Raw genomic sequence first — 22,695 nt, 5'->3', positions numbered from 1 at the left:
GCAGGCAACGCCACACCCCTTTCCCGCCCCCTTGCCACGGCCCACCTGCCCACCGCGGGTTAAGGCTGGGAGGCCGCAACGTGCGGCGAGGGCCGCCGCACATGCGCCTTGAGGAAAGATGGCACCTGCCGGCTGCTGCCGCTGTTACTGCTGCTGGGGCGGCGCTGTGGCTGCCGCGGACACCGCCCGGCGCGTCTTGGTGCTGCTGCTGCTGGGGGTCCTGTCCGCCGGGCCGTGCCCGGGCACCCTGGCCACAGAGCACTACTCGCCGCTGTCCCTGCTCAAGCAGGAGCTGCAGCACCGGCAGCAGCAGGAGGCCCCCGCAGGCGGCGGCTGCAGCCCGCAGTCCGGGGACTGGGGAGACCAGTACTCGGTCGAGTGCGGCGGTGAGTGGGCGGCGGCGGGCGGGCGTCCGGGTCGCCCGGGGCCGCGGGGGCGGCGGGGCCGTGGGAACGGCGGGCCCCGGGGCCGAGGTGCGGGGCCGCCCGGGCCTCGCCGCCCGCAGCCGCGTCGCTGCGTGCGCTCCTGCGGGAGCCGGCCCCGGGGGTGTCGCGCCGTGGCCGCTTCCCGCCGCTCGCACCCACGCCGCTGCGCGCGGTCCTGTCGTAGCAGCCGTGGGGAGGTTGGTGAGTGGAGAAGAGAGCGGACAGCCTGTTCCTGGAGCCAGAGCCGCCCCTCCGGAGTCCTAGCAACTGTTGAAAGGGTGGAAGAGAGGATGGCAAGTGGCCCGGGGCGGCCCCGGTACCCGCTCTGGGCCCCGCGGGTGCCGGGGAGCGAGGGAGGGACGACACTGGGGCCGGCGCCCGGAGAGGGGATGCCTGGCCCGTCTTAGGCCAGAAATCAGGTTTTCTGACCTCCTGGGTTGATGTCTTGTATTAAACACAACCTCTTAAAAATTGATGCTTGAGAGAAAGAAGGGAACAAAAACTCAAGCCCGTTTTATCTGCTCGATGTCATCTTGCTTCTGGTTCTTAAAGACTGACCTGTGACCTGTCAGATGTCTCCCAGGGGGCAAAAAGGGCCCTGCAGGCCTTCAGCCCCTGTATGTCCGAGCTGTGTGTGTACTGGATCTAGGCCAGCTCCTTCATTAAGATGGGCGCTATTGCCCTCAGCTTAGTAAATCACAGCAGACGCCTGGGGGGCAAAATGCATGTGTGTGGGGTTTTATTGTTTTGAGGTTTTCCACTGGGTCTTTTCCTCCTCCAATCCCCTCCCCTCCCTTTTCTCTTCCTGTCCTTTTCCTCTTCCCCAGGATTCACTCAAGATTTGGTTTTGAAAGGTCTGGGGCTACCGAACTCCCTAGAAGCTGGCTGGTTGCTTTTATGGTCCCATGTCAGGGTTCTTTACTATTGTGTAGCTCTGAAGACAATAAGTAATTTTTAGTTGAGATGAAATGTTAAGATTAGCACGCTCTGATTTCCTTTAAGCACAATCTGACTCCCTTAAGGAAGTGTCATTCACTAGAAGGTATGTGACTTTATTTTGTGGTGGACCTTGGCTAGTAACGGCATCCAGAACACAGCCAACATTGCAGCGTGGGAAAAGAATGGCTTTTGTACCTCTACCGCTTTCTGTGACTCTGTGTGGGTTAATTGCTTGTCTTTGCAAAATTGCCGCCTCTCTAAATTGAAGACCCTGTTACCTAATTACAGGGTTTCATTTTCTTCACAAGAGGGCTGTGAGGAAAGTCAGAAAGAGCCAACATATATGGAGTTGCTTGCTGTATGCCGGGTTTTTCTGTAAGGTTTAGCTTTAGGTTGGTTAGCCTGTTCTCTTAAATCAGTCTGCATCCCAGCCACTACCTCATTGGATGGTAGCTCCTTTTCCTCAGATGGGCAACCTAAGACACAGTGAAATCAGCACTTTCCTGAGCCCCCAAGCTGTAAAGGGAGGGGCCCAGGCGGGGAGGGTCCAGAGGAAACTTTGTCTTAGGCACTAAGTGCTTATAGGTGGGAAACCATATCTGTAGAATTTGCTAGCATATAATACGCTGTTCTGTAAGTCTTCATTTTCCTTTCCTTCCTATAGTCCTGTGGTGGTGCTCACTGGCTCAGGGAGACCCAGATTCTAGGCAATGGAAGATGAAAATCGATTTCTGTTGTGAAATTGCTTCATCTTCTTGACCTAGATGGTTCATTTCACTCTGTGGCATCAGGCTTATGCCAGGGTTTGCGTCCTTATTTGAGCCAGTTTTGACCTGCATTTTGCTTTTCCCCCTAGATTGTATAGGTTTTCATGAACTAGGCATTTGGAGGAATTCTTTACATTCTAGCAATTCTCTCCTATGTGGAAACCATCACTTGGTGTTCTCTGCTTGAGGATGGACACTCTGTTACGAGATTTTAAGCATAATTTATTCATGTGTTTCAGCTATCTATTTATTTCCCCCACGTACTACTTATTTTCATCGTTTGGAAGTCCACATGTGCTGTTGCAAATGTGTGGCGTGAGTCTTCGAGCTGGCCGCCCCTGGGCTGACATCAGTGTCCTGGAGCCGCCAACAGGTGCTCAAGTGGTTTGCCGCTGCCATTAGCCCCAGTTAATCATTCCCAAAGGCAGCTGCTGATGCTCCTTGGCACTCCAGCTGTTTCTCTTAGCTTCACTGGCTGCAGTACGTGACAGAAGCCATCTCTGTTGTGGTAGCAATCCCTGGAGTGTCTCTCATTTCTCCCTCCTCATCTTGACAAGAGGCCAGAAGCTGGGCCCTGTGAAACCCGCCCCCGGTCCCTTTCTGTCCTAACAAAACAGATGTAGGAACAAATTCAGGATTTGCAGCTAACCATATCGTAACTTAGGGGCTCATGTTCTGAATCCAGAGGTCCCTTCTGATCAACACCAGGAACTAGATAAGTGCCAGGATCCAGAATGAGCCAGTTTTTTGGAGCCTCGCTGTCTGTTAATCATATCGTCTTCCCTTGCTGCCCTTTGCAGTCACAAGCTTGTCCGTATCAAGCCAGTTCCTGTACAGGGGACAGACACAGAAGCCACTTTTGAGAAACCTTCCCACAGCATTTGGATTCAGATGGCTGAATGGATGCCTGCTTGGGTCTAAGCCTGCACACCTTCTGATGAGCTGTGTGGGTGCTCTCTTAAGACAGAACCCCTGGTGATTATAGAGCCAAAGGCAACAGCTGGTGGGAGCCCATAGGTCTGAACACAGCACTGGCAATGGCTGTGCTATGTGGACCACCGTCAAGTGGAATCCAGTGCCCCAGGAGCAACCTTATGCTGAGGGGGCCGGGCCTCCCTGGGGTCGCCGGGCCTCCCTGGGGTCCAGCTGCAGAGACAAGCATGGATGACCCAGGTTTCAGGGGTCTCAGCCTGACTTTGCTGTTCCCAGGCCCCTTTTAACTTTCACTTCCAGCACAATTTTTTGTATTTTGCTTGAAAGGCACGTATAACCACAGACATCAGATCATCTCACTGTTTTCCTGTGGGAAAAATCATCTTTTAAAAAGAGGGAACACTGAATGTCCATGTGTTTTTCTTTTTTAAAAAGATTTTATTTATCTATCAGAGAGAGAGAACAAGCAGGGGGAGGAGCAGTGGGAGAAGCAGACTCCTTGCCGAGCAGGGAGGCCGATGCGGGGCTCGATCCCAGGACCCTGCAATCATGACCTGAGTCCAAGGCAGATGCCTAACTGACTGAGCCACCCAAGCATCCCCATATTTTTCAAATAAAAATGAAATTTCCCTTCCTTGTTACCATTGCCCCTTTGTAGTTTGGAATTGTGGGAAGAAATAGGGACAGAAGTTTCCCCCCAATTTTTCACCTGGTTTCATATCTGTAAATACTGTGTACTTTCTTATTTAATCCTCAGCACAGCGGCTGGTACCGTTTTTATCCCCATTTTACCTAAGGAGAAACTGAGGCAGAAAGAAATTAGGGATGATTCTATGGTAGATCGTATCGAGTCAGGGTTTGAACCTGGCCTCCTGACCATTTGTGTATTATTTCCTCAATAATATTTGCCTCTTAGTATAATTTCTTATCAGTATTCATGATCAAGTCCTACACCTTTCACCTTTGTTGAAAGGTACACTCTTAAATAACTTCTATGGAATTTTATATCCACATAGATGGAAGGATGCTTGACTGCACCTGGTATTTTGAACTGCAGAGCTAGCATGGGTCTGTTCTTTCCCAGGAAAGCTATCCATGTGCCTACTGCTTGCTACTCAGTGTTCTGGACCCTGGAGATACAGCACAGCCAGCCAGCTTCCCTCCGTGGAGCCTGCGTTCTGGTGGGGAAGGAGCTGAGTGTGTAGTAGGCCCACTGATAAGTGCCTTGATCAATAAAAAATACTGTGTAACTCTTCGAAGGGGTCAGGGAAAGCCTCTGGTAAGGTGGCATGAACACAGCCCCGGAAAGAGTGAGCTTTGACACCCCAGTGTTGTCGATCTGGTAAGTTACAGTCTAGATCAACTGTAGTGTGTCTGAGAATTGAAGACTTCATCTCTCTCTCCTCTGCTCTTACTACCAAAGCTGATCTGCATCTCATTCGAAGATGGCATTCATTGTGTATTAAATATACCCACATGCTCTTTACAGACTAAAATGTATTTTAATTGTTCAAACGTGTGTACTTCTTGTAATTGTTTCGGGAATACTTTGATTTTCCTTTTTTGAAAATGGAATATTAATAGGAACGGTGACTTTGTGATTTTTTTTTTCTTTTCTTTTTACTGTCTTCTTGAGACTTTTGTCTGCTCTGAAGTGAGGTAGTCCTTGTACTCGATGTCTTTAGGGCGCTTCTGAAATGCCTGTCATCATCTAGGATTAGCACCAACCTGTGCCTATTGCCTCGATCAATTTCAACGATTCATTTACAACCAGAAGTTTTTTTTTTTTTTTTTAGTTCATGGAAATTAATAATGCAAGATTTGAGCTTATTTTCCTACAGTTCTTTGTGAAGAAAGGAGCATTTGTGTCTGATTCGGGAGGTGTTAACTGCCAGAAAAATAAGGAAGTAGGTACAAACCTCACTGTGTTTTTGACAATAAGACTTAAAGATTGTTTATATATCTTTCCTAATGGAGAAATCAGCTATTTAAATAGATGCCATCAGTCTTATTGCTCACAGCGTCTGAATCATTGCTGTGCCTTTAAAGTGGCAGAGAATCAGTAGAGGGACACTTTTATAATGAGAGTTATTTCCTTTTTGGTTCTGGCTATGAGGAAGTTAAGGACCAAATTTTATGCTCAGTCATGGTAACTGTGGTAACCCTTACTGTTATATTTGCTTGATCCTTTTTCTCTTGGCCCTGGTTTTCTTTATGTGTTATTGCATATAGTTTTGTGGCAGGTCTCTTCCATTTTATTTTTTAAGGTATACATAAGTGAATTTACCAGTATAAGGTATGCAGCTTATTTTGGGTGCAGAGACCAAGGCATAGATAGAGCGGTAAAGAGATTTCTATCCCCTAGCCCTGGGGCCTGTGGTGTTGTCTGGGGGAGGCTTGCCTATTTTCCTACCTGAATAGCATCTTTCAGAAAGTTTCTCCTTTAAGAGCTGCTTTTCATAGCCTGAACCCTATGAAGATGATAGCTGTGGTATTTGCATATTCATTAATTTTCTCAAACAGATCTGTTGTCGTTAAGAATTATATTTACCTTTTGAAAGGTCTGTACGCTGGTAGACACATTCAGCTTTGGTTACTGAGGGTTTGTTTTCTGCCCTGCTCTGGAGGAGGGCAAAAGCTGGGTTTCAGAACCTACCCTATGTATCCTCTGCCTTCAGGAAGTGGCAGGACACTTTGTGCGTACAGACTTTTCAAGAAGTTGTGTAGCATGTAGACACGGCTTGGCTTCGCTGCACTCCCCAAATACGTGGCCAACTGACCGACTTTTGAAGTTTCCCCTTTTCACAATGTGGTGTTTTAAGGACCATTTTATCTTTTGTTGGGGCTTGTTATCTTGCAGATAGAATAAATGCAAAACTTGTTGAAGTAGCAGCATTTTAATACTTTTCACTTCGCATCAATGCTAAGATTTTCCTTTGTGACTTTTTTTTTTAATTTTTACTTTTTGTTGGATTGTGACATATATGCAGACAGATGTGTCACTGGTGTTTGCTTCATGACTTCTCACAAACTGAGTAACCTGTGTAACTAGAAAGAACCCCAAATACATAACCAATAGCTGGTTTTAAGCTTGCTCATAAAGTCTCATGCCACGTTACCTTCACTGCATTTGGAGATAATTGGGTATGACTTGATTTCTGGCTCAGGTACCAGCACAGTGGATCTTCATCAGGCAGGTGCTGGTGTTCAGTACACAGACACCCAGAAGTGCTGGGTCAGCAGGTCTGCCTCTTGTACGCGGAAGAGCAATTGAATTCTCTCATAACCTTTGCTGCCTATGTTTGTGGTGTTCAAAGTGACTCTGAGGGTATCTAAGAGGCTCAGCTAAGCATCTGCTGTCGGCCCAGGTCCTGATCCTCGGGTCCGGGATCTAGATCGAGCCCTGCGTGGGGCTCCCTGCTCTGTGGGGAGTCTGCTTGACTCTCCCTCTGCCTCTCCCCTGCCCCACCGCCCCCTTCATGGGTATGTGCTCACTCTCTTTCTGTCTCTCTGAGATAAATAAATAAAATCTTCAAAGTGACTGTTCCCTTTTTGCTAAGGGTTCCCATCATTGCGAAGATTTGCTTCAGCTTTCCCAGTAGAGTTGATGCTATTTGAGAGCATGTGTAGGTTTATGAGAAAGTGTTTGGCTCTTAAAAGTATGTGTCACTTGGAACATCTGCTGTGTCTTCAGTCCATGCTACAACCCCGGGCTAAGTGAGTAGCCTTCGCGGCTCCGGCTGGCTGCTCACTTTGCTGGCTCCAGCACCCCCGTGCGGTTCTGTTCTTGGATCGGTGCCACATCATTTGCTTCCCTGCCTCTTTTTCCATTCTGCACAGCTGGCCAGCTCCTTTTGTTTTGGTTGTACACATTCTTTTCGTGTGTTAATACTTTTGTGTGGGTTAATGTAGCTTTGATCAGATTATATTCATGCTTGGTTAGAAAACCATTCTGTCTCTTTAAGATGGCCTTTGCAGATCTTTGTTTTAATGGATTAATTATATGTTGACCTTATAATCTAATTCCCAGGGGACAGCCTCTGTTTTCAAGTTGTTTTATGATAATTTAACACATCTCAGGTACAGATGAATAATATTTTGTTAGAGCAAAAGAAGTGTATGAATTCAGAAGAGGAGAACTTTTCTTCGTCCTCCTTTTCCTGTTATTACATTAAAGAAACCATTCGGGACCATCAACCATGTGACGTACGAGGTCCTCAACAGTGGTTGTCTTACAAATGCAGAAATTGATAAAAGCAAAAGGCAGCATATTGATGAGGCCGAGCAGCTGCGTGGCCTTCTGGGTCACTCCCCCAGCCATGGTATTGCTCAGTGCTCTCCCCTGGCCACCCTACATGTCGGACTAGAATTGCCTGACTTCCAAGTTCTAGCCCATCCACGGGAAAAGCCCGATCATCCTTGTTTCAGGTGAACTTGGCACACTTCTATAACTAGAGCAAGGGGTCAAGGGGTGAATGCAGCCCGGCAGCCGTCGAGTTCCTTATAAAATGTCCTCCTTCCGGAGGTGCCTCTAGGTTTGCTGTTCACAGGCTTTCAGTCCGTTTTACCTGCTGACCTGAATGTATGACAAATACCTGCGACTTCCAAAGCCTTGCCTCATGGGGAGGTCGTCTGGTTTGACTGAGAAGGAGGTAGTCAGAGGAGAACTTCCCCAGGATCCTAGCTATGGTCTGCGTGCAGCTCTCACCATAGCTTTTGCTTCTGGTCCTGTCTCCATGTGGCGTCCTTGGAGCCTCCGTGAGTGTGACCTTCTTGTGTGGCTGATCTCATTCCCTCCTGTCTTCCTTCAGCATGCATAAGTGGCTGTAATAGCTCCTGTCTAGAAAAAATACGGAACAAAGACGGGAACACCCATCCTTCCAGCGGCCCCTCTGCTCTCTCCTTCCTCAGAGGAGATGTTTCTATGTACTGTCTCCACATCTCCAGTTATTTCTGGAACCTACCACACTCAGCTCCTCGTGCCTCCACCAAAACCTGGCTTAAAATCAGCTGTCTGCGGGGCTTGGGAGGACAGGAAAGAAGTTTCATGGCATCGCTCTACCCAAACCATCTCTTACTAGGACCCGGCATTGGCAGGATGGGTGGCGACAAGTGGACCATGCCTCTCAAGTGATGTGGTGTCCTTGAGCATGGATGTGGCCGGGCTCACCTTTGCAATTTCTTCGTCTTGTGACCTTAGACACATCCCTTCACGCTGAGCTCATTTCCCCATGTGTGTGACAAGCCTAAAGCGTGTTCTACCTCCCCCAGAGGATGGAGGACCAAAGGAAAGTGTTGTGAGAGCATTTGGAAAGCTGTAAAGTGCTGTGAAAACCAAAATAATCTTAAGAAGGAAGAAGAAATGAACAGGAAAACCCTCCCAACAATTTTAGCCTGGATGTGCATACAGTGGACCCTTGAACAATGTGGGGGTTAGGGGCACCAATCCTGTCCCCCCCCAGTGCACAGCATCAGAAATCCATGTACAACTTCTGATCCCCAAAAACTTAACTACCAATAGCCTACTGTTGACCAGAAGCCTTACTAGTGACAAGTAATTGATGGAAACATATTTCATATATGTGTTATATTACTGTATTCTTAGAATGAAATAAGCTAGGGAAAAGGAAACGTGGTTAAGAAAATCATATGGAAGAGAAAATACATTTATAGTAGTATACCGTATTTATTTAAAAAATCTATGTGTAAGAGGACCCACGCCATTCAAACCCAACCCTTTCCTGTGAATTGTAGGCCCCATATCCCCTCCTCACAAGAGCCCTGGGAGGGTGTGTGGTGGCAGCTGTTCCTGTTTTACAAATGAGGAGACAGACTAAGAGATACACGAGGACTTGTGCAGTCAGCCAGCCGGTGAGGCGTCTGATGGGGGTCAGTCTGGCTCCACAGCCCACGCCCTGAACTGCTCTCCCGCTTTGCCAAACTAACTACTCTTCTCTGACATCACATTTAATTAGATTAGAGCTGCTTCTTTGAAAATACTGGTAACGTCAAGACAATTATCTGGCAAGGCTCAGCAAGAAAAAGGAGAAGAAACAAATATTTGACTTTAGGGATCAGGGAGTATAATGGAACGTGAAAATCACCATAACAACTCTGTGTATAACTGTATGGCAAAGATGTAAGACAATTCAAAGAAATGTTCTTCAGATAGTTCTTTAGGAAGAAAAGACAAATTACCAAGTTGATTTTCTCTCGTCCTCTTTAATACCTTGCCCCACCAGGGTCAGCTTTATTTTTCTTGTTAAACTTAAGCTTCCCGTGTTGTCCTGGAGATTCTACCTCCGTCCCCTGTTTACTCATCCATTGTTAAGTTAATGATGGTCAAATTCATACCTGTAGCTCTTATCTTTCTTTGGAATTTCCCAAGTATATGCGTGACAGCTGGTTGAGTATCTCCTGAGCACTGGGCTCTCGACAGCCCTCCGGAACCCTTCTTCCTCCTAAACTTCCCATTTCGGTTAATGTCCCCGCATCTTGTGTTGCTGCACAAACTGAAAACCAGTGCCTTTGTCCTCTTTCCATGCCTGATTTTTCTCACAGCCCTGTCTTTTTTTACTTCACAGACCTTTTTGGAGTCTGACCCTCTATTTCAACCCAGTAGTCTCTGCCTTTGTTTGACTTTTCCCCTTTTTTAGTGAGCTGCGGCTTCCCACTTGGCCTCTCTCCTCTCGTCTTCTGCCTCTTCTCTCGCACAACTGCCTGTGATCTTTCTTCTGCTTAAGCCTTTGACAGCTTATTCGTATTAAAAAAGACAGGGAATAAATGACTTGGAAACTAAGCTTGAGCAACAAGAAAAGGAAATAAGGGAAATTGGAGACAATGCCTAGAACAAAGCCAGAATAAATGAATGAGAAACAGCAACAATAGAATCAATAAATAGATCTAACAGTTGGTGTTTTAAAAAACACTAAAATACATCATCCTGCTCAGCTAACACATAAATAGGTGAGCAGAGGCAAATGTACAAGAGGAATGAGGGGCCATGTGGACAGTTGTAGAGGCCATGAGAATTTAGACACAAATGTGGAGAAATTCCTGCTAATAAGATGAAAATATGAATCAATCAATAAACGTTTAAGAAGATGATCTAGAAGAGAAAGATAAGATTCTGTATTGTGTTTTGAGACTATTCCTATAGTAATTATCTTGACATTTTACTTGTGGGGCCGTGGGTGGCTCAGTCGATTAAGCATCTGCCTTCAGCTCAGGTCATCATCCCGGGGTCCTGGGATCGAGCCCCGCATCGGGCTCCTGCTCAGCTGGGGTGGTGTAGGGGGTGGTGTCTGCTTCTCCCTCTCCTTCTGACCCTCCTCCCCATTCATGCTCTCTCTGTCTCTCTTTCTAATAAAATCTTTAAAAATATATAAAATAAGTATTATTTGCGTTATCTGAGTAAGGAGGAAAACAAAGTTTTCCTGACCCTGTGGAAATTTATACCATCCAAATACGGATGGTTGGGTGGTTATTGTAAAGTAATCAAAGCCATAGTGAGCTAAACAATTTTAGATTGAAGAACAAATTTAACCTTCTGTTCCAGACAACTCTGGGTATAGTATAACAAACCATTTTTCTCTCACAGATCTTACCAAAGCAGCAAAAAATACTGATGCCAGAATTTAATATAGTTGTGAGGGGGTGGGAAGAAAGCTATAAAATAGTTACATAAATCCTCAGTAAAATATTAATAAGCTAAAGCCAGCTATCAATTAAAGTAATGATGTGCCTTGGCCAATTAGAATTTATTTTAGAAGTATAAAGATGGCTCAACTTTTTTTTTTAAATCAAATTAATCACCATAACACGTCAAAGGAGAAAAATCATATGATTATCATAAAGAAATTTCCAAAAGCACTTGAGAAAGTTCAGCCAGCTTTCCTGATTTAAAATCTTTGATAAAACAAAGAATAGGAGACTCCTTCCTTTATATGGTAAAATATATCAATGTTAACCCATCACCATATAGAGCATCCTCCCACGATACTTAAATGAAAAGTCTTATCATTAAAACTTGAAGGAATTCTGGGTTGTTCCGTGAAGTACTAATGTCAGGAATAAGCAGGTGTACTAGTATTGAGCACTTTTTTGGAGGTTTTATCTAGTAAAGTAAGATGCTAAGTGAGTATAAATATTAAAAAGACCTTGATATCATTACATGTAGATGATCCAGTTATCCACCAAATAAATGGAAGCATTAATAGAGCTATTAAGAATTCAGTAATGTGGGTAGATAAAATATGGAGCTCTAGCCGGTTAAGACAGAAGATTTACAATGTGCTCTCTTTCTGTCTGGACTACTCTACCCATCCTGCCGGCTGTCTGTGGACTGTCAACTTTTTAAATCTGAAACTTCCCTCTGGTCTCCCTTCACTGTCTCTGGCACAGATCCAGAACCAGACTGGGCTCAAATCCCACCTGCACTGCTTTTGTCAGAGGGTAGCCATGGGCAAGTCGCTTAGCCTCTCAGCCTCATTTTCCCTGTTTTTGCAGTGGGGATCAGAAGTGTTCCTCCAACAGGTGAACTCTATCGGAATGAGCTGAGAAACTGTCCCTGCCTATTGCTACAACTGATTCTGCTCTAGCTGTTTCTTGAAGGGGCTGTGACTTGACATTTCTGTGTTGTTTTTTTGTTTTTTGTTTTGTTTTTTTGTTTTTTGCAGGCTCCCTGCTGAGCAGAGAGCCCAAAGTGGGGCTCCATCTCAGGACCCTGAGATCATGACCTGAGCCGAAGGCAGAGGCTTTAACCCACTGAGCCACCCAGGTGCCCCTGTGTGATTTTGATTACTGTTGGTTTCCCTCACTGAACTATAATATTTTTAACAAATTTTTTTTCTTAATTTTTTTATCTTTAAAAATAAAGATTTTATCTTTACTTATTTGCCAGAGAGAGCAAAAGAGAGCGCAAGCAGGGAGAGTGGCAGGCAGAGGGAGAAGTAGGCTCCCCCTGAGCAAGGAGACTGATGCAGAACTCGATCCTGCATCATGACCCTGAGATCATGACCTGAGCCGAAGGCAGACACTTAACAGACTGAGCCACCCAGGCACTCCTGAACTATAATCGTCATATGGAAGGACAGGGGTCGTTTTTGGTGTTGAAAACCACTGAGCAGTGCATGGAATGTAGTAGATGCTCAACAAATAAGGACTGAATCAGTGGTCATCCACCAATTTTCTTTTTAATCAAAACAAATTTGAATGTGTAAATTCTGTAGAAAAACTGTAAAGTTTTGCATAGGCTAATAAGAGTTGAATAAATAGATTAAATTTTGTAAAGAAGTACTCCTCCCCTCATTAATCTATAGTTTTAACAATTTTTATTAGTAAAAATCATAGAGTGGGGGCTCCTGGGTGGCTCAGTTGGTTAAACGTCTGAAGCTTGAGCTCAGCTCAGGTCTTGATCTCAGTGTTGTGAGTTCAAACCCCACTTTGGACTCCATGCTGGGCGTGGAGCCTACCTAAAACAAACAAAAAAATACAAGAAAAAGTCACAGAGGGACTTTTTTGTTTTGCAACCTAAACAAAATGGAGTTTATCTCAAAGAAGAATGTTGATCCAAGTAGCCAAGAAACTTCTGGGGAAAAAAATGATGAGACTTTGCTTTACATTAAAATGTATGCATTTATTAAAAGGATGCAGTATTGAAACAATGTGGTACTACTGAAATCAGAATAAGCAGATCATTATAAGGGATTAGTCTAGAAACCATAACAAGAAAATACAGGTTTATTGTAGAGAATTAGAATTTTAAAGATATTAAATTAAAAATCGTATTCAATCTCTCTAAGTTTGAATTGAAATAATGCAGAAGGAAATTTGCTCATATGGGGAAGTGTTTATACTGTTACATTAAAAGGGCAGTTACAAAACAGTGTATCTCCTTCCATTCTCACAACCTAATGGTAACAATAGTAGCAAACATCTTTTAGTTCTTTCTTTGTGCCAGAAACAGTACCAAATACTTTACTTCTATCTCTTTGTTTAAATCAAGCACTCTTGTGAAGTATATACTCTCATTGACCCTGTTTTACAAATGAGGAAACCAAAGATTGATTAAGGTAGGTCAGTGACCAAGAGCTAGTAAGTAGTGGCAGACAGCAGGAATTCACAGCCAGGCCATCTGATTTTAGCATTGTCCCTCTTAATTACATTAATTCCATTAAAATTTTCACATTGGCTCTCAATGTGTGGTAGTATTCTAAATGACTTTTATTTATGTTTTGTGAGTTTTCTGTATTTTCTAGAATGGACATGAGTTACTATTGTCATTTTAAAAATATCAGTGTCCATGTAGATGGGACAGTTATCTGTCAGAGCTGTTGTCACAGGATGTAAATAGTCTCAAAGATTTCTTTAAAAAAATAAATAAATAAAAGTCTAGAGGACAGCCCCCAGTGACTATAATGTGAAGGTGGTATTCAAATTAATAATTTATTGAGTGGCCGGAGATAATATTCTCTTCTCTATCTTAGGCCAGAAGAGTTGAAGTAATCTGAGATTTACCAAAGGAAATCCATGATTTACAAAAGAAGAGATAAAAATAGCCTGTAAACCAAAAGTTGGACCCCACTAGTGCTATTTTCAGATTAGGAAGAGATTAAAAAAAAAAAAAAAAAAGCAGTACTCTGAGAGGGAAACAGACTGTCTTCGACACTGGTAGGTGGAATAAAATTGTTATTACCTGCTGGGAGGAAAATGAGTGAAAGGTGCAGGTCTTTTCACTGTTTACACCCTTTGCCTCACCAGCTGTACTTGTTAACATTCAATTTAGTTGCCAAACTGGGCGATTTTGCAAAAAGATCTTGCAAAAACCGGGTCAAGCATACTTAGGAAACACTTGACGTTAAAGGGCAAAGGACATCCTAATTACCCAAAGACAGGGGGATAGGTAAGTTTCATGCGAGGAAATGCTCTGTGGCCACTTGAAATTATACAGATGGATATTTACTGAAACAGAAATGAATTCCATGAAGTGGAGGGATTGTTAGAAATAAGGCCACCTATGTGCCGTGCTTACCAAGTGCTTAGCGTATGTCAAGTTCTCCGATGTAGCTTTAAAAAGAAATGGCTTATAAATCAGTGCGTATCCAGTTAGCTACCCGCAACTACTACTGGTTCTTCACCCTTGTCAGACTACATTCTTTTTCATGGGTGCGGGACTTCCCCCAGCCTGAATGCTCCTTTCCAACCTCATATTTTTTCTTTTCCAACACCCGACTCCCACCAACCAGCGTTGTCTGCCTGCTGCCCCGTGATATTTTCTTACCCTTGTTCTTGTGCGTGCACCGCGCATCCCACCTGGAGCACCCACGGCCTTTCTGTACCCCAGTCCAAACCCACCCATCCTTTTAAACCCTGCCTGTGCCTTGTGAAATTTAACCCTTCCAGCTTCAGTAGTTGCTCACCATCCCGGCCTGCTTTGGCCTAACAGGTCGGGTCTCCGGTTGTTAAGACAGACACAACTGAGAATTTATCTCAGTCAGTTCACGTGGTCCCTTGAACATAATCTGATTCTCTTTAATGGCTGCTGAGTTACATCACATCTTCAAAAATAATTATTGGGGGGCACCTGGCTGGCTCAGTTGGTAGAGCATGTGACGCTTGATCTCAGCATCACAAGTTCAAGCCCCAATCTGGGCATGGAGCCTACTTAAAAAATAAATAAAAATAAATAATTATTGAGACTAAATTCACATAACCTGAAATTATCTGTTTTCCAGTGAACTGTTCAGTGGCATTGAATATAGTCACTGTGTTGTACAACTACCCCAAAACATTTTTGTCATTCCAAAGTAAGCCCTTTTACCCACTCAGCAGTTTCTCTCCTTCCCTCCCTCAGCCAGCAATGTGCATTCTGCCTCTGTGGATTCACCTGTTCGGGTTACTTTCTATCAGTGGGATCATACAATAGGTGACCTTTTGTTTCTGGCTTCTTTCACTTTTGTTTTGGAGGTTCTTACATATTATTCGTGTTTGGGGGGGTTCTTTCCTATTGTATGAATTAGTATTCTTTTTAAAAACTTATCTTTAATATTTGAATATTGAATATGCAAATTCAAATGAAACATTTTAAAGTGTTTCATAAATATGCTCGACCCATCTTTTGGCAAATTCGTCCAATACGGCAATTACATTGATTTCTAGCAAATGTTATTGCTGAGGCAAAGGGTGTAAACAGTGATAAGGACTTTTATATGGGCAGCACCTTTGAATATTTCCAAAAACAGGCAAGCATTTTAGATGTTGCTTAGAGTGAAGTCTCCCAACTGTGAAATTCTGTAAGTGAGCTGAAGTATAAATGTAGGTTTATTATTATAGGAGTAAGGTGTTGTACTAATTCATGATTGTAGTATTTCCTTTTTTAAGGCTGAATAATATTCTCCTGGATGTATATGCCACAATTTACCCATCATCTGTTGAGCTCTTTCTACTCTCTGGTTATTATAGTGCTTCTGTGAAGATGCCTGTACACGTCCTTGTTTGAGTTCCTGTTTTTAGTCCTCTGGGTTGTATACCCGGGAATGGACTAGTGGGACTGTATGGTAATTCTGTGTTGAACTTTTTGATGAGCCAGTAAACTGATTTCCACAGCAGCCAAACCTCTTTATTGCCTCATCAGCAGTGCACAGGGGGCTCTAATTTCCCTACATTCTTGCCAACACTTGTGATTTCCCATTTTTGAAAATAATGTAGCCATCCTTGTGGGCATGAAGTGATACCTCATTATTGTTTGATTTGCAGTCCCTAATTAACAATGGTGTAGAGCATCTTTTTTTTTAAGATTTTATTTATTTGACATAGGGATCACAAGTAGAACAGCAGGCAGCGGTGGGGCGGGCAGGCTCCCCACTGAGCAGAGAGCCCAACGCGGGTCTCGATCCCAGGACCCTGAGATCATGACCAGAGCCGAAGGCAGAGGCTTAACCCACTGAGTCACCCAGACACCCTTCCTTTGCCCAGTTTTTAATTAGGTTGTCTTTTTCTTGTTGAAATCAGGAGATAATTTATATATTCAGGATACTAGACCCCTTACTTAGTACATACATTCTTTTTTCTTTTAAGATTTTATTTTTAAATAATCTCTATACCCGACATGGTGCTTGGACCTAGAAACCCAAGATCAAGAGTCGCACATTCCAGCCACCTGAGCCACCTGGGCATCGCTTCTCGGCCTTTTGGCTAAGATCAAGTGCAGCTGGGCATCCCTGTACTTATCATTTAACGTTAGATCCCCCTGGCTCGACTTGGGTCTCCCCTTTGTGATTTTTAAAAATCTCTAGTAAGAGCTATGGGGTAGGAGATGTCTACCAAAAGGATCTTATCAACTACTCTATTAATGATTGGTCATGAGGGCATTTGCAAACCACAGAATGTTACACAGCTATAAAGTGGAAGACAAGATGCCCCTTTTAGTGTTTTTGCTTTGTCCTTAGTTTGGTTTTGAGGATTCTTTACATTATAATTCATGGTTAGACACCTAAGAGCCATACATTTAAGGTGAGGAGAATAACCAGGAATGTTTGCTTTTCAGAGTCCTCCTTTTTGAACTTCCACGACTCAGACTGCGAACCCAAAGGACCACCACCCTGTGACTCATTGCTTTCCCTCAACACTGAAAAGATTCTGGTATGTGTCTTCCATTCATGCCTTCTGGTTTTGTGAACTACAGCACAATGGTACTGCTTTCAAAAGGAGGAGGTCACCTCTGTTTGTCAACTAGGAGTTGGTTGGGTCAGATAAAGATGGAGCGTCTGGTATTTAGTCTCATTGAATTATTATGACTTATGCATTGGGTGGTTGATCATTCTAGATTTTTCTAGATCATTCTAGATCTAGATTTTTTACTTTTAAGTTCCAGGAATAAAGAGGGAGATCATGGCAGGATCTTATTTCTAGAAACTTCATGTATTTGAAGGTATCATGTATCTTCTTTTTCTAGTCTTTGCCTGTGTGGGAATCTTTTATGTTTTTAATTATCAGTACCAGCCAAATTGTGTAGGAGACCTCGCCACTCCAGCGGTGAGCACTGGGAGCTGTGTAACGCCTCTCTTTGCCTCCCATGGCAGCACATGCGCTCCTCCAGGCTTGCTGCCTTGAGGTGGAAGGCCCTGCTTTTGGCTCACACTTCATTCGGTGAAGCTGAGTGGTTCTTTCGGTGCCCAAGGCTAACATATTTTTTTCTCCAGACCTTTTCCTTCAACATCCATGTAGATACTGTTTGCTTCTTTCGTTTGAAATTTCCCTTTAGGATAGATACTCTTTCTTCTCCAGACAGAGCTTTGCCTTTGCATGTGAGAACTACTGAAAACAGGTAGAAATTGCAAGCTAGAGAATGATCAACAGGTTTTACCTAGTTCACTGCTTAGCAGTCAACCTGATATATGGAAAAACTTCAGTTAGACTGGTGTCAAACCAGAGTGCGCTACCTTGTAAAGTACTGAGATGGCCATCACTAAAAGCATTTAAGTAGAAATTGGGTGATCCCCACCTTGGATAGATGATTAGATTCTTAGAATTATTAGGGACCTACCTTCTTATTGACAGGAGTTCAAATATTTTCTATGTGTTGCATTTCTAGTTTAAGATGACACTAGCCAGTAACCTATGGGAGAAAGCTCATCAATCTTGGCCTTTCATTTTCCCTAGGTTGGAAATATGGGAGTCCGACTATTCATTTCTTCATTAATTCTCCAGATATTTATTTTGCACCTATTATGTGCCAGGCGTTGTGCTAAGTAAGTACTGGGAATACCATAGTGAGCTAGCTAGCCTCAGTCCCTATGCTCGCGACTCCTAGGCACTAACCCAATAATTACACAAAAGGTAATCTCCCTTAAATTAGGGGGAGCAGGTAGGACAGTTTTCAGTAATGGAAACGTAAGCAGGGACCTGACGGTTGGGTTGGAGTTAGTCGCCCAAGGGAAGTCGGGCTGCGTGCAGAAACTTCCTTGGTCACAGCTTCTCACTACTGTCCCCGGAGGGTATCGATAGATTTGGGGTCAGAAGTGGGAAAGAATCTGATCAAGAAGTCAGTTTGTCCATACTATACTTTCCTGCCCACTTCTGTCAGGTTTTAATTTCTAATAATATAAAAGCACTTAGCTCAGATAGGCTCCCCAGTAGAGTCTTGATGTTATTTGGTAAATGATTCCTTTTTATGGGATTTCATTTGTGTGGCCTTCCCATATCTTTCTGCACAAAGGTTTGGCAAATGGGCGTCTCTGCTTGAATACTGGATTTTTTTTTAAGCACTAAAAGCATTATTCATAGACTCCTTTTCTGGGCTCTTAAGCCATTTATTAAGCAGGAAAATCTTTTACCTCTGTGTGCTTATCTGTGACCATCTGACAAAGAGGAAAGTCTCATGTCTGGTCACACCCGGAAGTATGCACTGTGATGTCTTCACATGTTGTTAAATCTGCCGGTAGAATTTTCAGATGTTTCATTTTGTCTGGGGTCCTGAATGGGGTGAAGTGAGCATCCTGCTGACCTGGGATGCCCTTCTGGCCTATAGGCTTTAACTCGTGTTCTAACCCCAGAGGTAGCTTCTTCTTGACCTGTCTAACCTACGTATTTTTTTTTAATTTAAATTCAGTGAATTAACATGTAGTGTATTACTAGTTTCGGGTGTAGAGTTCAGTGATTCGTCAGTTGCAAACAACACCCAATGCTCATTACATCATGTGTCCCATCCCCCGCCTCCCCTCCAGCAACCCTCAGTTTGTTTCCTATAGTTGAGAGTCTCCTATGCTTTGCCTTCCTCTCTGATTTCTTCTTGACCCGTTTTATAGGCGTACTAAATACCACACTGTATCTGAACATAGACTAGATTTTGAGAGTACAGGGTGTTTAAATGGAAATGCCTTGTTACTGTTATTTGACTCAGTGAAGCGCAAGGGGCCACAGTTCATTACTGCTAATAAACACCAGTCATTAGCTGAAGAGCACATACAGTAGTTGGAAGAGCATCTCATGTAAAATTATTTGGCTAATGTATGCCTATAGGTGTCTACTATGCATTTTTAGAAAGAGGAACTCGGTTAATTGGGATGTCACTGGGTTCTAATCCTGTAGTTTTGCCAAAAGCCACAAATCTTCAATCTCTATCTTAGTTTTTGCTGTCTCTTGTGTGTGTACACGTTTTAATTATGTCTTAGGCGAATCTGGTGTGGAGGAATCACATTAACATGTGCCCTATAACTACACACATCACAAGTTAGCATCACCAGCTGAATCTTCCGGTGAAGGGACAGCTGTTGTATCAGACATGATTTGTCTCCAAAACACTACAGAGCCGTCATTATACAGTAGACCAGTACTGCCTATAAAATCACTCCAGTTCCTAAGCGAACTTATTTACTTCGTATTCCCCTGGTTTCCACTCTTGTTTTAGCTTTCCTGCCAAATGTGCGTATGTCTGTATAATTTCTTCGTAGGCAGATTTACTGTCTTCAGTAGGAGGGAGGTGTTCATCTGCTGTGCTTTTTCACTAGAACGGCTTGTTTCTTGGTCAGATTGTGTTGGTCCTTTGGTGGCATCATCTCCGTACAATTTGTAGCTCTTCTTTCTAAAATATTTTTAGTTTAAAAAGCGGCATTCTGTCATCCAGCCCCATGGGAGGACTGATGGCTAGAATGTGATCTTTGCAACATGATCGAGGTCACTAAATAGTTTCTGCAAACGTGGAAGGATTATGAGGCAGCTGGCAGGATGAGTCCCCGTGGAAGTGAAAAGAAACTCTTTCTTAGAAACAGAACCACTGGGGTGCCTGGGTGGCTCAGTCGGTTAAGCACCTGACTCATGGTTTCGGCTCACGTCAGGATCTCAGCGTCATGGGACTGAGCCCTGCTTCGGGCTCTGAGCTCAGCACAGAGTCTGCTTAAGTTTCTCTGTCCCTCTCCCTCCCCCTCTGCCACACCTCCCCCAACTCCCGCTCTGTCTTTCCCTCTCTCAAATAAAAAAAAGTCAAAAAAAGAAACAGATCCACTAATGCTAGGGGAGGAAACACATCAGTCACACCACAAGCTATGTGGTACACGTAGCTATGAAGTACACGATCGGTATTTATTAAAGTGAATCTTTTTTTCCATATCAATCCAATGGAGCTTTAATTTTTTTTTAAAGATTTTATTTATTTATTTGTCAGAGAGAGAGAGAGAGCGAGCACAGGCAGACAGAGTGGCAGCAGAGACAGAGAGAGAAGCAGGCTCCCTGCTGAGCAAGGAGCCCAATGTGGGACTCGATCCCAGGACGCTGGGATCATGACCTGAGCCGAAGGCAGCCACTTAACCAACTGAGCCACCCAGGCGTCCCATGGAGCTTTAATTTTTTTAAAAAATGCAGGTCTTCATTTGAAACCTTGTCTTCATCTGCAATAAGCTAAAATGTATGTTCGTCTGTTTCTTTTTCAGAGCCAGGCCAAGTCAATTGCAGAACAAAAGAGATTCCCGTTTGCTACAGATAATGACAGCACAAACGAAGAGCTAGGTGAGATTTCAGTCTGAGGGAGGGAGCATGCCTGGGTCATCTGCCTAGATTTTATGATTCAGTGCCGAGCAGGGAAGCAGTGTGCTGGGGGAGAAAGAACACGGACGTGGGCCTGGCCAGCATGAGCCGTGTGTTCTTGGGTGGGGCGTTCAACCCTGTGCAGGTCGGTGCGTTACATGTCAGTATAATAGGAAATACTGAAAATACGGGGTCTGGAGAAAATGATCAGTAAGAACCTCTGTGTTTCTCTGGACATTAACAATGATGGTAACGGGTCCTTAGGCATGCTTATCATTGATTAAAGGTAACTTGTGCTGTCATTGAACAGGAACAACACAGACATGAAAGCAGAGGAGACTCACACCTACTGCAATCTTCTGTGTAATAAAATAGCCAGGTATAAGTTAATTTTACTGTGGGTGTGGAAAGGTTGAGTTCATTCGGATCCGCAGAGGGGTCCTGTAGTTCGTCTTGCTGGGGGCCTGTTTTCAAACAGGCTGGTTCCTCCAGGGTCTGAAACACACTGGGTGTGCCTTGCCCATTGTCGGGTCAGCTCGCTGTTGAAGGAGTGAAAACAAAATTGAATACAGGACTGAAGAGGGCATCTGGACAGACTTCACAGAAGCATTGCTCCTGCCTGGTGGCCTGAAGCACCTTTGGAAATTCTTTTCTATCTGATTTACATGTAATTATTTTATCCTTTCTGTGGCCATGTGCATTTTATATTAAGGCGGAGCACCTCAGGGTGCTTGGCTGGTGCAGTTGGTAGATCTCCCAACTTCTGATCATGAGTTCAAGCCCCACACTGGACCTAGAGCTTACTAAAAAAAAAAAAAAAAAATTCCTGAGCACTTCTTGTATTGGCTCCTTTGCTCTGTTAGTGCAGATGATTAAGAGTTGACTGTTTTGAAAGTATTAATCAATTTTTGGTGATGTTCTTTGAGTAGGCTCTGAGAATTAATTATCTGTTAAGAAATCAGATTTGTCTTTTCCGAGGTGCCTGGGTTCTGGTCAGCGTCTTCATTTTTTATGTCCTGAATTAAGAGCCCAGGATGTGCCAGGCCTATTCTGTGCTCTAAGACTAATCCTGCTAGACCTCTAGGCCCTAAGCTGCCTTAGGATCTTCCATATCACAATATTTTTTCCTTGGAAGAGCAGCTTCTGTCAATTTACACGTTGCTAGGAGATGTGGAATTGCTGGATAGTAATGATTTCTGTGAGAGTTCCAGTGCTTTCTTTCTTTCTTTTTTTTTTTTTTTAAAGATTTTATTTACTTACTTGACACAGAGAGAGAGATCCCAAGTAGGCAGAGAGGCAGACAGAGAGAAAGGGGGAAGCAGGCTCCCCGCTGAGCAGAGAGCCCGATGCGGGGCTCGATCCCAGGACCCTGGGATCACGACCTGAGCCGAAGGCAGAGGCTTTAACCCACTGAGCCACCCAGGCGCCCCTCCAGTGCTTTCTTTATGTCTTTGGACTTCTACAACAAAATTTAGATCCTAATAGCTATTTTATAGTTTTGCAAGATTTGGATTTTTTTTTTTTAATGAGTACTTTTGCGTTTTTCTTGAAAAAGTGTTTACTTTTAGATAGAAAGATTTGAAAAGTGCATTTGGTTTTATTTAAGTGGACTTCAACAGCCTAGCCATGGAGAACAATTTAAACATGTTCCTAAGTACAGTAATATTTATGCCCTAAAACTATATTCGTTTTTATGGGTCACTTATTCATTTGTTTGTTCAGTAGATATTTATACTGGTTATGGGGAGAGAGCTAGGAAAATTCTAAAACTTCAGATCTGAAAGGAATGTAAGAAGATGTCCTAGAAGCTTGTTAAGCAAGACCCAGAAAGAGGTGAGAAGTGGTTGAGGTCGCCATGATCACACTGCTATTGGGTAGCAGAGCCAGAACCCGAGCCCAGATCCTGGCTTTCTGAGAGATGGCCATCTTCCTGCCTTCAAAGAAGGTCGCGTCTGCGTTTCCATCCCTTTTTATGTGATCATCCAGAAATTCAAACCGTTTTTGCCGTCTAGCCCAGCACACAGCAGTTTCAGTACAGACTTGATTTATTTCAGGGGAGTGTGTTAGGGGAGGTCCCAGAGCAGGCAGCCTGGGTCCTTTGTCTCCCTTCA

At 43.8% G+C, this 22,695-nt stretch overlaps 1 protein-coding gene across 10 annotated transcripts in view; it reads left to right on the top strand.

Moving 5' to 3' along the window:
• The first annotated feature begins 11 nt into the window (after window positions 1–11).
• TTC13 (tetratricopeptide repeat domain 13) overlaps window positions 12–22,695 on the top strand; it is a 75,461-nt gene continuing 52,777 nt past the window's right edge. For 4 of the 10 annotated variants that reach the window (XM_032313716.1, XM_032313720.1, XM_032313713.1 and 1 more), the window contains exons 1-4: window positions 13–386; window positions 14,919–14,990; window positions 16,611–16,705; window positions 20,491–20,566. In XM_032313716.1, the coding sequence (XP_032169607.1) occupies window positions 119–386; window positions 14,919–14,990; window positions 16,611–16,705; window positions 20,491–20,566 (511 nt within the window). In that variant the 5' untranslated portion in view covers window positions 13–118. Of the gene's footprint in view, window positions 387–14,918; window positions 14,991–16,610; window positions 16,706–17,725; window positions 17,815–20,490; window positions 20,567–22,695 lie in introns of those variants that run through there. The other 6 variants (XM_032313719.1, XM_032313717.1, XM_032313715.1 and 3 more) reach the window with 3 other exon arrangements.

This window comes from Mustela erminea, chromosome 14, assembly GCF_009829155.1.
Source record: "Mustela erminea isolate mMusErm1 chromosome 14, mMusErm1.Pri, whole genome shotgun sequence".
Classification (NCBI taxonomy): Eukaryota; Metazoa; Chordata; class Mammalia; order Carnivora; family Mustelidae; genus Mustela; species Mustela erminea.
Note: the sequence above shows the minus strand (reverse complement) of the source record. Positions and strands in the feature narration are given on the sequence as shown.